Genomic DNA, 16531 nt, shown 5'->3' on the forward strand with positions numbered 1-16531 from the left:
ATAATTTCGGTTGCATTTGTAAAGTTTTCAACATGTTGTAGGTTTAAGGCCTTACAAACCCATAGGGAAATGCAATGCAAAGCTGAGGACTTATCCCGCTACGGTCGGTGATTTAATTCTTTAGTGTTAAGTAAAGCTAAACAAATGCAGTACAGTATATGATGTCAAATATTTAAATTTGCTTACCAGTCAGTGTTTCCCACTCGATCCTCCTGCTGAGAAACGTCAGTCACATCAGCAAGGTGAAGCTGATTGATCTTTGCCTCTGTGTACTCAGGCTCAAAACGATAGGGTTCAGGTTCTAGCACACTTTCTTCTTCATCATCACTTAGGCTACTTCTTCAACCACCGTACTATCTTCCTCTTCGTATTGGAAACTAACGTCAGAGTCAGAAATTCTCCAATATGACACATAAAATTTATAGTAACCTACAGCACCTAAAAATTGACAACTCTATAAACCATGCATACAATAACGATGTTATAATTAAAGTCACTTGCGTTCTTCTGGTGACTATGGGCTACCGTACTAGATTGCGTTCTTCTGGTGACTTAGTAGCCTATAGTCACCAGAAGAACGCAAGTTACTTTAATTATCAGATGCCTGGTGAACCGTTTCACTCTGTTTTTAACGATGTTATAAGTTGAATTCAATTCAGTCAATTTTATTTTTTGCTGCTGGCGCAAACATGTACTGAACGAAAAAGTAAACATACGAATTTGACATTGACACCAACAAAAGGGAAAATTCCTTGAAAACGGTAGCTTTGCTTTAAGAGCTATTCCATCTACCGTACATGGTAGGATGCTAGCTATTGGTAGGCCCCAGGCCAGTGGTTCTTAACTTGCTTAATCCCTGCAGCCTTAGTTAAATGCTGATTAGTTCTTTTACCCCAAAGACAACAAGCACTAGGTTAATGGTCTTGTTGTAAATTAAGCCCTGGAGTACAGGTTATCAAAACCTAATAACTTACTGTAATTCTAACTAAATACAATAAACTATAAAATCAACATTTCTTCATTAACTTGGCGTCTTTATGCAATGCTGTCGTGTCACAGCCAAACACAACACAAAAGTCAGGCATAGTATTTGCTATGATGCAATATTGTTTCTACAATAGTCAAGCTATGATGCAATATTGATTTTATGGACATTTAATTTTTAGCAATGCTACTACATTTATAGTACCGTACCTCACCTTTCTCGTAACATTGCTACTACTACTCAACGAAATATCATAGAAACTTAAAAAACGTGTAAAACTATCCTGCAAAACTTCTTGCAACCCAACGCGTCCGAACTTTTGATATTGCAATAATTGCATTGCTGGAGTTCTCGTCTGTAGTGACGTATTCTCTAGCAGTGTTTCCACTTTTTGGTCATTTTGAAAAAAATAAAAAGTAAATGAAACATTGGACTCTGGGCCTTGCCAGCGCCATTGAAAACCAATTTTTTTTCGGTAATTTTTTAAAAATGTATTCTTGAATGTTCAGTTTACGCATTTTAATGCTTAATTCCAGTTTGAAAATTTCATTTACTAGGCCTTTAAATACTTTGAAAACTTTGGGGCTAAAGAACTGAGTTGTCAAATTCTGGTAAACTTACTAAATATGTAAAACCAACAGCTTTCAGAATGTTTATATGACTTCAGTACTTCGCCACGCAGCCACATTTTCCCATTAATAGATTGTTTCTACTCAATTGTGTTTCACTTTATGTAAATTTTTGAAGCATGTGCCAAGTTGAGATTGTTTATGTGTAATAAAAACTATGATATAATGTTGAAAATATCATATCATTTGATGGTAATATTAATGCTAATGGAAGTGTGCCAATGTGATGTTAACTTGCAAGGTCATCTGAAGCCACTTGGTTTGCAACGTCCACCTGAAGGAATAGTCATCACGAAGAAAGTTTTGACGCCATTTACATTTTATAAAGATTTTGTTAGCAAACAACAACCGGTTCTTATCGCAGGATTACTTGAGAAGTCAAAACCTTTTATGTTATGGAGAGATACATACTTGAAAGAGTATTTTGGGAAGGAAGTTGTATTAGTTGAAAACACAAAGATTGAAAATCGACTTGTGGACAATCTTGAATTGACCCTTACAGAGTTTCTGAATGAATACAACCAAAGTTCGAAGTTGTATCTGATTATGACACTACCAAAACCAATGCAGCAAGAGTTTCCACTTCCATACTCACTACGCTGTGATAGCTTCATGAGTAGACTACAAGTAAGTAATAAGAGTTTGTAATTTTTAGATTACCGTATATAATACAGTATTTTAGCCTACTTGTGTATGTTGAGTACCACATTTTAAGTTAGTATGATATATCGTCTCTAATAAGCTGAACTATCGTAAGTCCAAATTTTTCAAAATTGCGTTTTTGATTGATTTGGTATCTTTATAGACTACAGTTTATTTTGTTAAAGCATTGTAACTCTATCTACTTTAGTTTTGATGATACAGAACGATGAGCTATCGTAAATGAATGTACAGCAAACACAGCATGAACTTTAAAATTCAATTTTCTTAAAACTGCATTTTTGGAGTTACGATAGTTCAGCTTATTAGAGACGATATACATTAGGGTGTTGCAGGCGCCCCGACCCTCTCGGATTTTGCTTACCTTTTTTGTGGTACTGTGTTTAGATCAGTAGACCACAAATATGAAGTTTCAGAAATTTTCATCAACGTTTACCTCCACCGCCGAGGCCATTTTGAGGCCCACTTTTTGATTTTTTTCATGTTTTTTGCCACTAGAGGGCAGTGTATAAGTTTTGCAATATTGGGGGTATATTTAAAAGATGCTCTATGATGTTCTGAATAATGTTAAAAAATAATTGGAGAAATGGGATAAGTATATCCAAAAATATTCAAGTTTTGTCACTAATTTTTTGCACAATACTGCCCCTAGTGGTGAAAAGAAAAATTGAAATATCTTAAAAACCACTCGTCATATTGTTATGGAACTTGCATGCACCCCCCCATTTTCATGGGTAAGGAATTTGATTTTAGCAATATTTTTGCAAAATATTACCACTAGAGGGCGGTAATTTTAATTTTGAACTATTTTTCTGTAAAAAGGCGATATTGTTGCATTTCTTGAGCTGTGCTATGTGAAGAATACAATTTCATGGCTTATGCACAACAAAATTTATTCAATTGTAAAGAAACTGCATCATGCAGGGTAGGCACTATATCAAATCCAAACAGGCAATGTTAGTCTTAGTTAACACAATTTCCGCAAAGGCAGTTGTGCATCTTCATTGTGTTGATAAACGACGTTTTCTAAGATTTAGTATCTTTCTTCGATCCTCCTCCACCACTTGAATATAGTTTTGCGGATTTTTTTCTTGCTTTGCTAGATGAAGAAAGTCGGATACCAGTTTTACCCCTCTGCTGAATCATTACAGACTCTGAGTGCACTTATGATACCATTAGCAGAAGCATAGCCATCATCTATTTCCCACTCTTTCGGGTGTTTGGCAAGAAAAGTTGTTGAAATGTGCAAAAGTACAAATAACATTTTGCTGCTGGAATTTGCATAGGAGCACAATGACAATGAGTTATCATTAACAATGTCTGGCAGCTCTGGCTTACTGTATCCATTACCGAACCTGTTTGTAACCTGGCCATGGAAACTTGCATTTAAATGCAGCAGAGTTCCAGCCAAAGCTTCCTTTTCATCCATAATGACTTGTTTGTCCCATAGAACTAAGGGGATCAGCTCCCTAGTTACATACCATGTGTGCCTACCTAAAGCTTTTAAAGCAGCAACACTGATAATTTTGTCTATTGCATCATAGCTTTTGATGTCACTTACCAGTTGCAAATCTTCTCGGGGTGCTGATGCAGCAATTGAACAGTTGAACCACCATCCATTAAATACAAAAGTGCAAAAGTCAACAAATCGCTCTATGTTTTGTATTTGTGACTTGGAAATGATTCCTTGTGGTGGAAACTGGAAAGTCTTGCAGCATTACTATCTTATAGCAATAGAGCTGCTTTCCCATCCACCTTGCTCGATGGACTGCACCGCATTTCATGAAGTCGTACTGTCCACTGTTGATTCCAATGTACACCGCCATCAGGTCTGAAAGTTCTTTGTAATCACCCCTCTGATAATTTTGCATATCTCTCTCAAAATTTATAAGTGCTTCCCACTTTTCTGCTTTGAGTTGTTACAAATTTTCCCAACTCTTGAGGAACTTTGGTATGCAATACAGCTGCAGCGTGTGGGGTTGCATCGAATCCTTTCTTCTGGAATCTTTTGAGATCTTGACGTTTCGACTTTCAGGGCTTCCCACACATGAGAAAGTATAACTTCTCCAGTATGTTTTCTGCATGCTAAGCAGAGAAGTGGTTTGTCTAGCTTTATTTGAAGAAAAATGCATGCAGCAGAGAGATGGCTAAGGATGGAAAAAGTTTTGGGTGTTGTTTTAAATTTTTCTTTTTTTTCATTCCATCTCTCTGCTGCATGCATTTCTCTTCAAATAAAGCTAGACAAACCACTTCTCTGCCTAGCATGCAGAAAACATATTGGAAAATGTGGTGCAGTCCATCGAGCAAGGTGGATGGGAAAGCAGCTATATTGCTACAAGATGGTAATGCTGCAAGACTTTCTACCACAAGGAATCATTTCCAAGTCACAAATACAAAAATTAGAGTGATTTGTTGACTTTTGTATTTAACGAATGGTGGTTCAACTGTCCAATTGCTGCATCAGCACCCCGAGACAATTAGCAACTGGTAAGTGACATCAAAAGCTATGATGCAGTAGACAAAATTATCAGTGTTGCTGCTTTAAAAGCTTTAGGTAGGCATACATGGTATGTAACTAGGGAGCTGATCCCCTTAGTTCTATGGGACAAACAAGTCATTATGGATGAAAAGGAAGCTTTGGCTGGAACTCTGCTGCATTAAATGCAAGTTTCCATGGCCAGGTTACAAACAGGTTCGGTAATGGATACAGTAAGCCAGAGCTGCCAGACATTGTTAATGATAACTCATTGTCATTGTGCTCCTATGCAAATTCCAGCAGCAAAATGTTGTTTGTACTTTTGCACATTTCAACAACTTTTCTTGCCAAACACCCGAAAGAGTGGGAAATAGATGATGGCTATGCTTCTGTTTATGATATCATAAGTGCACTCAGAGTCTGTAATGATTCAGCAGAGGGTACTGGTACTGTATCCGACTTTCTTCATTTAGCAAAGCAAGAAAAAAATCCGCAAAACTATATTCAAGTGGTGGAGGAGGAACAAAGAAAGATACTAAATCTTAGAAAACGTCGTTTATCAACACAATGAAGATGCACAACTGCCTTTGCGGAAATTGTGTTAACTAAGACTCACATTGCCTGTTTGGATTTGATATAGTGCCTGCCTTGCATGATGCAGTTTTTTTACAATTGAATAAATTTTGTTGTGCATAAGCCATGAAATTGTATTCTTCACATAGCACAGCTCAAGAAATGCAACAATATCGCCTTTTTACTGAAAAATAGTTCAAAATTAAAATTACCGCCCTCTAGTGGTAATATTTTGCAAAAATATTGCTAAAATCAAATTCCTTACCCATGAAAATGGGGGGGTGCATGCAAGTTCCATAACAATATGACGAGTGGTTTTTAAGATATTTCAATTTTTCTTTTCACCACTAGGGGCAGTATTGTGCAAAAAATTAGTGACAAAACTTGAATATTTTTGGATATACTTATCCCATTTCTCCAATTATTTTTTAACATTATTCAGAACATCATAGAGCATCTTTTAAATATACCCCCAATATTGCAAAACTTATACACTGCCCTCTAGTGGCAAAAAACATGAAAAAAATCAAAAAGTGGGCCTCAAAATGGCCTCGGCGGTGGAGGTAAACGTTGATGAAAATTTCTGAAACTTCATATTTGTGATCTACTGATCTAAACACAGTACCACAAAAAAGGTAAACATGGTGAAACCAAGATTTAAATTTCATGGGGCGCCTGCAACACCCTAATATACATATGCATTAGATATTAGAAAATTTAATTTTTGCTATGATTTCATAGTCAGATGCTATTCCAAAAATGTTTTATGACAGCACTCCTCAACTTTTGTTGCTCATTGTCCAGTTTTAGAATGAAAATATCTTCAAAGACCAGTGACTCATACATTGACATTTTGGCATATCTGCTTATGGTATATTTTGGTTGAAGCAGTTTAAATCCATTTCACAGTGTAAGTTGTCTACTTGGTTAACAAAATAATGAACCAGCCATTAGTAGTAGCCTACTGTATTTCATATTTCACAGTCAAAGAAAGTCTTGGAATTGTATATATTGGTTGTTCACCATCACTATTCTAAGCTTGTTTTTTTTTATAAATGTGTCTTGTCAGCAAAGAAACATTTATCTTCATTCCAATTGACAAGAATATAATACTACACGAAAAATTATTATCTTGTTTTTAGGTAATTTGTCATGCTTGCATGGAACAATCATTGTATTACATCATTTGTGCACGTTTAGGATTTTGTTCTTTGGTTCAGTGGAGGTAATACAAAGTCACATCTTCATTATGACAATGTTGAAAATCTTTATTGTCAAATTGATGGCCAAAAGGAGTGGTTTATGGTGGACCCATCATCTGGATCTCGTCATATAGTTGAAGATCACCCGGAAGGTAGAAAACATTGCATGAATCGTGTCTGTGATGCTCGATATTTGGTTTTGCTCTTTTTGATTAGAATACATGATGCATACATAGTATGACTTGCCATTTAGACAGTATGCTTAATTTGTGTATATATATTATGGTTAGTTTTATTCTGATATTTTGTTACCACATTGGCTCTAAAGTAGTTTGTAAGACTGCATTATTGTTTTAACGTTGATGTTTGGCATGTTGACCCTACAGGTCAATACTCAAGCGTAAACGTTTCTGCGGTTGATGTGAACAAATATCCTGGGATACAAAAGCTGCCATGGTGGAAAGCCACAACACATCCAGGAGATTGTATTTATGTCCCTGTGAAGTATGTTAATATAAACAATTAAACATTGATGTAATTGAAATTGTGTTACTTAAGCCTACAGTATATAATCAGTGTAGTCCATTTTTATGAGCAGTAGAGATCTCAGCAGGTTTTCAGTTCAATTTTGCAGACTATATATATGTAAAGACCGGAATGGCCCGTTTCGGCGAGTCCGATTCGGCTAATCCGATTCGGCTAGTCCGATTTGGCGAGTTCCCTATTCGGGGAGTTTTTAAAATTTTATTTTTGAAAGGGAATTATCGGGTACCGTAGCCTAACTGTTTTCACATCGTTTTAACGTCGCTGAACGTGCAGAAGGGAATAAAAATAAAATGTTTGAGCAATTAAATTAAAATTCGTCATGTCAGTTCAGTTGAGTTGTTTTTATTTCTGACCATCATATCAAAAACAATACACGTCAACATAGCAAAGGTAGAAGCGACAAAACGCGAACGCTAAAACGTGCTTGAATTCGTCATGTCCGTTCAGTTGTTTTTAAGGTAGAGGCGACAAAACGCGAACGTTAAAACGTGCTTGTGACCGAAGTAAGTTATTGAGTTGAAAGAAATTTGGCACGGTCGCAACACCTTCAGAAAAATTTAAGATGTGAAGGGAAAAAAAAAAATGTTACAAAAAAAAAATCATGTTTATATTTATAAGTTAGTACTTTTGAATAGTTAAAATGATTAGTTTGGATCAACAAATGTGTGGCCTCCAGCTTGGATTGAAAGGAAATTATCGGGTACCGTAGCCTAGTTATCCCTACCAGCAAAAATTTGTTCCAAGAACCCAGTTAGCCTAACAGTTCATTTTTACATTGTAGTAACAGAATGAAAAGGCTAACCAAATGTGTGGCCTATCGTTTTAACGTCGCTAAACGTTGAAATCGTGTAGAAAAGAGAATTTTGATGACTAGGATACGTTGCAAGCCTTAAAGCAGCCGGCGGCCATGGCCGCCAAGTAGTGCTTGAATGACCGCCTGTGCTCCGTCGGCCAAGTTTGGCCGCCGGTTTCTTCTAGCCAATTATTTAATTTCGCATTAGAATGATCGTGGATTAAATGTCGAAAATATGTAGTATCAAAGAGTGACGCAGAATTAGGTCAGCGCATCATAGTCACTACTGTTGTATTGAATATATCCAGCTGCGATCACCAGCGCTGTAAGTCTTGTTTGCAATTCCCGATGTTTATTTTAACGAAGTGTTAATCTGAAGTGCTAATTTACATCAGCTGGCAATATTGTCGTTTTTATATCGATTCAATGTTGTCGGACATTGAATCATTGTTAAAGAGGAGAACTAGGTGAGTTGACATCCGTAGGTAAAACACGTGTCTTCATAGTTGAGAACGCTGTGGGTTAGTGACTTCACACCCTCAATGGTGACATCATAACGGAATAAATGGTCAGGTTTTATAAAAGGCGGTATGCAGTTGAAACAATTTACTGAGCTGCGAGCAGTTAAAACAATTTAGGGTCGTTAGATGGTCCCGCAATACCGGATTACAATCCCGATAAAGCATTTAATGCGTGGTACAACGATTCTATTGCAGGACGTCGCCCAGACTTCAACAACTCTAAGTGATCATTGTTGCAAGGTTAATGCTATTTACTTGTGCTATTGTTATTGTATTTTGGCCTCCAAGCACGCAGATTTGGCTGCCGAGAAGGAGCTCTCGGTAGGGCACGATGGCTGCCGGAAAAAAAAACACGAGTTTTAAGGCCTGCGTTGAAACCGAGAAACATTCACAGAAGCCCTTCGATACGTTTCATTTTTAAGATTATGCATTTTTAAGATAATGTATTCAGACGTGGAATCAATGTACTAATGAACTATTAGGCTAAATGGGTTCTTGGAACATATCGAAGGGCTTCTGTGAATGTTTCCCAGTTTCAACGTATCCTAGTCAGCAAAGTTCTCTTTTCTACACGATTTCAACGTTTAGCGACGTTAAAACGATGTAAAAACGGCAATTTCTGCTGGTCGGAATAACTAGGCTACGGTACCTGATAATTTCCTTTTAGTCCACGCTGTAGGCCACACATTTGTTGATCCAAACTAATAATTTTAACTATTCAAAAGTACTAACTTATAAATATAAACATAATTTTTTTTTTTGGAACATTTTCTTTTTTTATTATCCCTTCATTTCTTAAAGTTTTCTGAAGGTGTTGCGACCGTGCCAAATTTCTTTCAACTCAATAACTTACTTCGGTTACAAGCACGTTTTAACGTTCGCGTTTTGTCGCTTCTACCTTTTTCTACACCTTTGCTATGTTGACGTGTTTTGTTTTTGATATCATGATCAAAAATAAAAACAACTGAACTGACATGATGAATTCAAGCACGTTTTAACGTTCGCGTTTTGTCGCTTCTACCTTTGCTATGTTGTTTTTCATATGATGGTCAGAAATAAAAACAACTCAACTGAACTGACATAACGAATTTTAATTTAATAGTTCAAACATTTTATTTTTATTCCCTTCTGCACGATTTCAACGTTTAACGATGTAAAAACGGCAATTATAATTAGGCTACGGTACCCGATAATTCCCATTCAAAAATAAAATTTCAAAAACTCGCCGAATAGGGCACTCGCCGAAAAAGGCTCTCGCCGAATAGGGAACTCGCCGAATCGGATTAGCCGAATCGGACTCGCCGAATAGTAGCAGACCCTGTAAAGACAGTTATGGTAAAATAAAATATTTAAAAATAACAATATAGCATATACTGTACTTGTATTAATGCTTCTTACACAGCATAAATGAAACATTAACTCCTTAACATATTCTAACCAATAACTTTAGTTATAACAACATTGAAGTTTTTACAATTATGCTTAATCTTAATTTAAAATAATATGTTTTTATAGTTGGTGGCACCAAGTTACAAGTCCTAAGGGAAGAAATATGGCAGTAAATATCTGGTGGGCTCCGATGATGAAAGCTCCAACGCCGGTTTCTTTGGATGTTGCAAATAAACAGATTGCTTTGGCTAGTTTACATTTCAATCACGGAGAGTGGATACGGTGGTCTTTGGCGACGTTTTTGAAAAAAAATGATGGGAAGGTGAAGTTTGACTTTATGAAAAACATGATAATTCATGAGCACACCGGTGAACATCTTGTCACTGAAAATAGTTTCCAACTTTTGGATACCAATTCTGATGGATTTGTAGAATTGAAGGAATTGTTGGGTCATTCTTCTGAAACAATTCATGCCTCTGTGCAATACGTGGAAATTGGTTAGTAATTAATTGTTAACTATTCAGGAAGAGCCACTGTGAGCTACAGCTCTCAAGCTTTAATTTAATGGCACTTTAGAGCCATAAATTTAACAGAAATTAATTAACAATGTTTTGAGACAGATACCGCAATTGTAGCTTACGCCTTTATTATGTTTAACGGATGGAATATTTCCCCTGCAACAACACTTCAACAATCGGAAACTTCACTCTGTCAATCTCGGTAACCGGCCCTGCGTCAAAAGCCTCTACAAGTATGTGAAACAACCAGAAATAATAACCTATCAAGGCTTTGTCAGTTCGAGGATAGATTCAAAGCCAACCAACCATGTTTGTTGCTCAATATTATTGCTATTGATTTACGTCGGCTGTGTGACCGATTGTTAATAGTAATAGCGCTAATACGACGTTCGAAAAGGGGTCTGCTACTATTCGGTGAGTCCGATTCGGTGGGTTCCCTATTTGGTGAGAGCCCGTTTCGGTGAGTCCGATTCGGTGATTTTTTGAATTTTTTTTTAGTTATTCGGTACCGTAGCCTAATTATCATTGCCGCTTTTACATCGTTTTAACGTCGCTAAACGTTGAAAAGACCCTAACCCCTAACCCTAAAACGGCAATGATAATTAGGCTACGGCACCCGATAATTTAAAAAAAAAAATTCAAAAAATCACCGAATCGGACTCACCGAAACGGGCTCTCACCGAATAGGGAACTCACCGAATCGGACTCACCGAAACGGGCCATTCCGTTCGAAAAGATGTGTGTTCGACGCCTGTCAAGCGCACGCGACTGTTTACTTAGCAAGGCACTGAAAGAGATGTCTGAAGATTGGTTTTCCGACCTTTCCTTTCACTTAATCCAAATGTTTACCAACTGAGCATTATGCTGAAGAAAAAATTATGAGATAAGCAAAGTTAACGATTTTTGTGCATCTTTGTGAATATTTGCAACTTGTTTTATTCTTTTTTTTTAAAGTAGTCCATTATTCTCAACCAATTTATTTTGATTTCAGCTTATTCACAACATGTGTCTGAAGAATGTCTTTTTGCACAAAGATTTTAAGATACTTAGGTTGCGAAGAGGTTTGAACGATAATGTTTTGTCGCCTCTACTGTTTTCTTGACCCCTGCTTTATTACAGCCTGTTGGTTTTACTTTATCAGAAAAAAAAAATGATGTTATAATGTATGGTCTTCATTTTCAGGTGCCATGAATACTAATGGCAAGTTTAAAAGAAGACACTTGAGCGATACAGAATCACTAAGAGAAGATCTGTAGAGACTAGAGACGCTATTTTTTTTAAAAATGCTTGTTCAAGACATCTTGCCATTAGCCTACATATGCAAATGTAACTTCATTAGCACTTTCTTGAATATTTTTTGTTCATTTAATTCCTGTCGATTATGTCTAACAAATTTTATTTTTTGCTTCCAATCATTCAACAATTTTAAACTAATTTTAAAATACTGTATTTTAAAATTAGTTTTTTTCGCACTTTGTCTTTCTACCACATCCTGTGATCTATTCAACACCTTTTGATGCAGTTACCTTTGATTCTCGCAGACCCTATATCGTTGAGTTTGAGCTAGTCAGAAGTACTGTGCAGTTTTTGTTTTTTCCTGTTTATAGTTGTAATAACTATTGTATTTTATTCAGATGTAGTTAAATTGTTATGTATATAATGTTATTCCTGAAGAGGACATCTTGTGATGTCGAAAACGTTCGATATTTAATTTGTTGCGTAGTTTTGTGTTTCTGTAAATATAATCAACTTTAATATGTTAAACTTGATAACGTTGCTCGGCTTCGTATACCTATGGTTCAATATTAATATAGTAGCCCACATTGCAACACTGTGTTGAACTTGTTATTTCTGCAGGATTTGAGCAATAATAAAGTATTCCGAAAATGTGCTACACAACTCTATGAAAGTAGCACTTATTGAAGAAGTAGACCTAAAGGGGAATGATAATTTTCTTTGCTGTGCTGTGGCTGCTGAAATCACCCATCTGCGCGGATGATGGTCGTCTTTACCTTATTTTGGACCTCTGCTGTGTTTGGCATTTGTTGTTTTTTTGTTGTGATTAGTAGCATGAGCAAACAATTTATATAAAGTTTAAAACCCAAGAATTTATCAATTTCTGCAACAGATTGATTATGTTTGTTCAGTTGTGACCCCTATCCGTTTGTTCGTTTTTGCTACACTTCGGCATTTAGCCTATCAACTTTTGACTCTTAATATTTAGCTGCTACTTTGTGTATTTATCATTTGCAATCTATGGATTCACTGCAGTGAACGGATTTTCATGTGGTAACATTTATACGGGGCTTTTATATTTAATGGTCTAATGATTGTTTATATTTTAATTAATATTAAGGTTGTCTGACTACTTGATGAAATTTCTATCTATCTAATTTAGCTATCTGACTCCATTAAACTATTACCACACAATTGTTACTCGAATTATAATTTTTAGTTATCAGAAGGTGTTCATATAATATTGTAGGTTTATAACAAAAATAAATTTAGACCTCACCGAATAACGAAGTACCGAATAAGCGGTTACGAGTTATCACATTTTAACAATCATCCAAATTGCATACGTTCTAATTTCATTCGTTTCTTCACGTCTCTCCCTTTAAAGGGCGAGTGTGGACAGTTTTATTTTCTGTTACCTTTTTTCTATTTGGATTAGCTTAGATGGAAAAATACAAAATCTTTAGGAAATTACGCATGGGTTAAAATGGTTCACTTGTTAGGAAGGAAAACGTGTTTGGCATAATATTGGATTGCTACAATAACATCTTTTCACAAATTGGGACTAGGGGGGAAAATTTTAAAAAAAATGCACTTTTAGCGCGCAAATTATGTAAAAAAAACAGCACTTTTCGCACGTAAATGATGGAAAAGGGCTTTTTTTTTCGAACGTAAAACATGTAAAAATATAGATTTTTCATGCAAATTGTGGCTAAAAAGACGTACCGTAGTACTTAGTCTAATCTTTTGAGACCCATAATTGATTCCTATTAATACTATCATCCTCACCCACAATATTTTATAAATAATAATGTAATAAAATTTAATCTCGCAACATTTAGTTGCAGAGGTCTCTTGCACTAAAGTAAAAAGAAACAACTAACTTATGATAATAGGCCTAAGTTATTTGTAACACAAAATTCTGTTGAGATATTATAGTGAGTTGAATCTTTGCAGAATTAGATGATTCTAAAGAGCTGGCATTTTATTTTGATGAAAATAAGAAACAAACTTCGGTAATTCAAAATTTTAAAATCTCACACAAAATTTAAGGTAGGCCTTCTCAACACCAGTGTTGTACGCGTCAATGAAATAAACTGACAGCGTTAGCGCGAATTGCCTAAAAACTTTACGGCGTAAAGTAGGGGAGAGCTTGTATGGTTGTAACCCTGTGATTTTCTCCCAACGCGGTGAACCTTTTCGTCACGTGATAACGCCATTAGGTATAGTCTGTGTCTGTACATGTGCATGCAGTTTGGTGAAGACCTTCGCTTCAGCAAGAAAGTTTTATCAACAAAAATCTGTTTTTCAGGTAAGAAACGAACTTTTTCAAATTTTGCTAGATTTTGTTTTGCTTCAGAAGTGTTTTGAATATGTTAAGTTCAAGCTGTTTAAGGTGTTGCTTGTAGTTTTAGCTATCAGTAGGCCTAGGTGTTTTTGTGGACTTCAAACTACAAGTCGTTTAGTAGCTAAACTCGAGGAAACATGGCTGACACACTTGGGTATGGTTGTAACACGGTGTTACAACCATACCGCAAATATTTTTGAATTGTTTGTTACCATATAGCCTAAACATAAAAGTTCGAAGCCTGGTGAAAAGTGGCTCAAATGTTCTTACTGTCATTACTGGGCTCATGAGCAGTGGCTCCGAGAGGGGGGGAAGTCGGGCCAGTTTCCCCCCTAGCAAAACATTGCAAAGGAAAAACGAGTAGTTTTTGCACTTTTGAGGGGGGCCCATTTTTAGTACTAAAGTAAAAATGTACCAACTTAATAATCAACAAATTTTCAAATGAAGTGCGTAAGTTCCAAGTATTTCTCAATCATTGTAAATGTCACTCTCGATGCTTCTCATCAAGAACAAATTATTTTCGTGTTAAGGTAGGCGATGTTGAACAGCTTCAAGACGTAAAATCTGAAGCTGAAATGATTTCTGTATCACTGAACGGTTTCGATTGTATTGATAGTTTCAACTTGAAAACTAGTGCTGTTTTAGCTAAGCGGGAACTATTTTTGCTTGACAAATGAACCTTAACTTCAAAATCTGCGTTGGCCAGGCATAAGATGTTGTATCCAACATAAGTTATCTGGGAAAGTTAAACTGTATCAGTCCAAGCATGGTTAAAGAAAGTAAATCCTGTATATTTTTTGTTTATGGATCATCATCATCATCTCCGTCTGCAGCAGATTGCGCATCAACATGAGTTTATTTGCTTCTAAGAGTGGCGATTTTAGCCAGCTCGCCAAGTTGAGTCCGGTCCATGATTGAATGCTGTCTTGCCGTCGTTTTGGTTGTCTGCCACGTTTTCTTTTTCCTTCTACTTTTCCTTCTGTGCAAACTTTGCTGATTCCGAATTGTGATCTTTTAGTGTGGCCGAACAGTTTTAAAACTTTTGATTTTATTATTGCTGCAATTGGATGTAATTTTGTCATAGTTAAAAGATCTTCTGTTTTCGTGTGGTCAAGTAGCCTTTTGTTGGTCATGCTTCTCATGATGTGATTTTGGAAAGTAGTGAGTTTTTTTTTTATTTGAGTTTTTTGTTTATGGTTGTTGTTGCTTAAATATAGTTGGAATTCATAATGTTGCCTACAGACAGCGTTGTTCAAATGTCTTATCATTTTTGGAATAATTGATTAATTATCTGTAAGCTTGTGGCATCTTTAAAGTTATAGCCCAGTCAGAGGAAAAATTCTGAAAAGTCTAAAGAAAGCTGTCCTATCATCTTGCAAAGAAAATTGACTTCGAGAGGGTAATCAAGGTGTGGTGCAGTCAAACCCAATGCTTTACATTACCATTTTGAAATTGAAGCTCTAAAGACGTTTGTTAAATGCATCAAGTTGGAACCAACAAGAGCTTGATCGGAAGCTGAGTCAATGCTGAAGTAGGCTACAACTAGCAGTTTTAAATTTGTGACTGCTTTGCATTATGTGGATTACGGTCCTAAACAAGATTTACTGATGAATTTAATGAAATTAAAGGAAGATGTAATCTAAGTACCGGTAAGAGAAAGCTGGCAAGAGTAGGCTACTACTCGCAAGCTAAAGTTGCAGTGGCAATTACAAATTTAAAAGAAAATGATTTTCTTTTCCTGAGGACAGAACGCTTTTATAACTCCACTTAACTAGCTGAATCATTCGAAGGAAATGTATTCTACTGTCCATTGCAAAGGATTCGATAGTTGTTGGAATTGACAAATGTATCAACAAACTCAAACTTATCGTCGATGAGTTTGAAGTTCCATGAAAATTTCATCGTATGTCTGCTGTGCATTTGCGGGCATGTGGACAAATTTAAACCATTTGTAGGCTACAACAATGACATTTTTCAAGACATTTTGGATGAGTTGGTACTTTTGACAGAAAGCCACACAGCAAACTTCAGTTGCAAACCAGAACAAACCACCCTATAATCTCTACACAAGAAATCATTGATTGCAACCTTCGAAAGGTTTTTCCAAATAGTTTTGTTATGATTTTTTGTGTGTTCCGGTAGGTATACCTCCAACGGTTCCGCTTTGAGAACATGGTTTTAGCACTTACTGAAATTTGTACAGAATTGTGTGCGCTCCAGTAGGCCTAATAATGACTCAAAACCGATTGAAAAGCCTAACTATAGGCTACCGGTACATGTTGTGCATCAATCCAGACGTCGCAAAATTTTATCATTTGATGCTGTGATCCGTGATTTTGCATTGCAAAAAGTCCAGAAAGGGTTGAATTAAATCAAGGATGTTCAAAGTCCGGCCTGCGAGCCAACTCCGGCCCACGAGACGTTTTTGTATGGCCCGCGCCTGTTGTTGTACAATGTGTTATTTTTGGCCTGCAGACACACAAAAATCATATAAATTCAACTTGCAGTTTTCCGAAAAATTATTGTGGCTGTTGGCCCGCGCACACTTATTATCAAATCTGGCTCGCGTGGGAAAAAGTTTGGACACTCCTGAACTAAATGCTTGGTTGAACTATTTTCGTTGCCTGTAGGCTTATTATGTGTTTACAAAGCTTTA

The 16531-nt window shown here is 36.3% G+C and overlaps 1 protein-coding gene across 1 annotated transcript; it reads left to right on the plus strand.

Annotated features, from left to right (window-relative positions):
* Positions 1-1749: 1749 nt before the first annotated feature.
* LOC145769318 (hypoxia-inducible factor 1-alpha inhibitor-like) lies at positions 1750-12891 on the plus strand. Its single transcript, XM_082580914.1, has 5 exons — positions 1750-2241; positions 6524-6677; positions 6912-7029; positions 9901-10271; positions 11475-12891. The coding sequence occupies exons 1-5, from the start codon at positions 1756-1758 to the stop codon at positions 11546-11548; spliced, it is 1203 nt and encodes a 400-aa protein (XP_082437040.1). The 5' UTR covers positions 1750-1755; the 3' UTR covers positions 11549-12891.
* The last annotated feature ends 3640 nt before the right edge of the window (positions 12892-16531 follow it).

This window comes from Aplidium turbinatum, chromosome 4, assembly GCF_918807975.1.
Source record: "Aplidium turbinatum chromosome 4, kaAplTurb1.1, whole genome shotgun sequence".
Classification (NCBI taxonomy): Eukaryota; Metazoa; Chordata; class Ascidiacea; order Aplousobranchia; family Polyclinidae; genus Aplidium; species Aplidium turbinatum.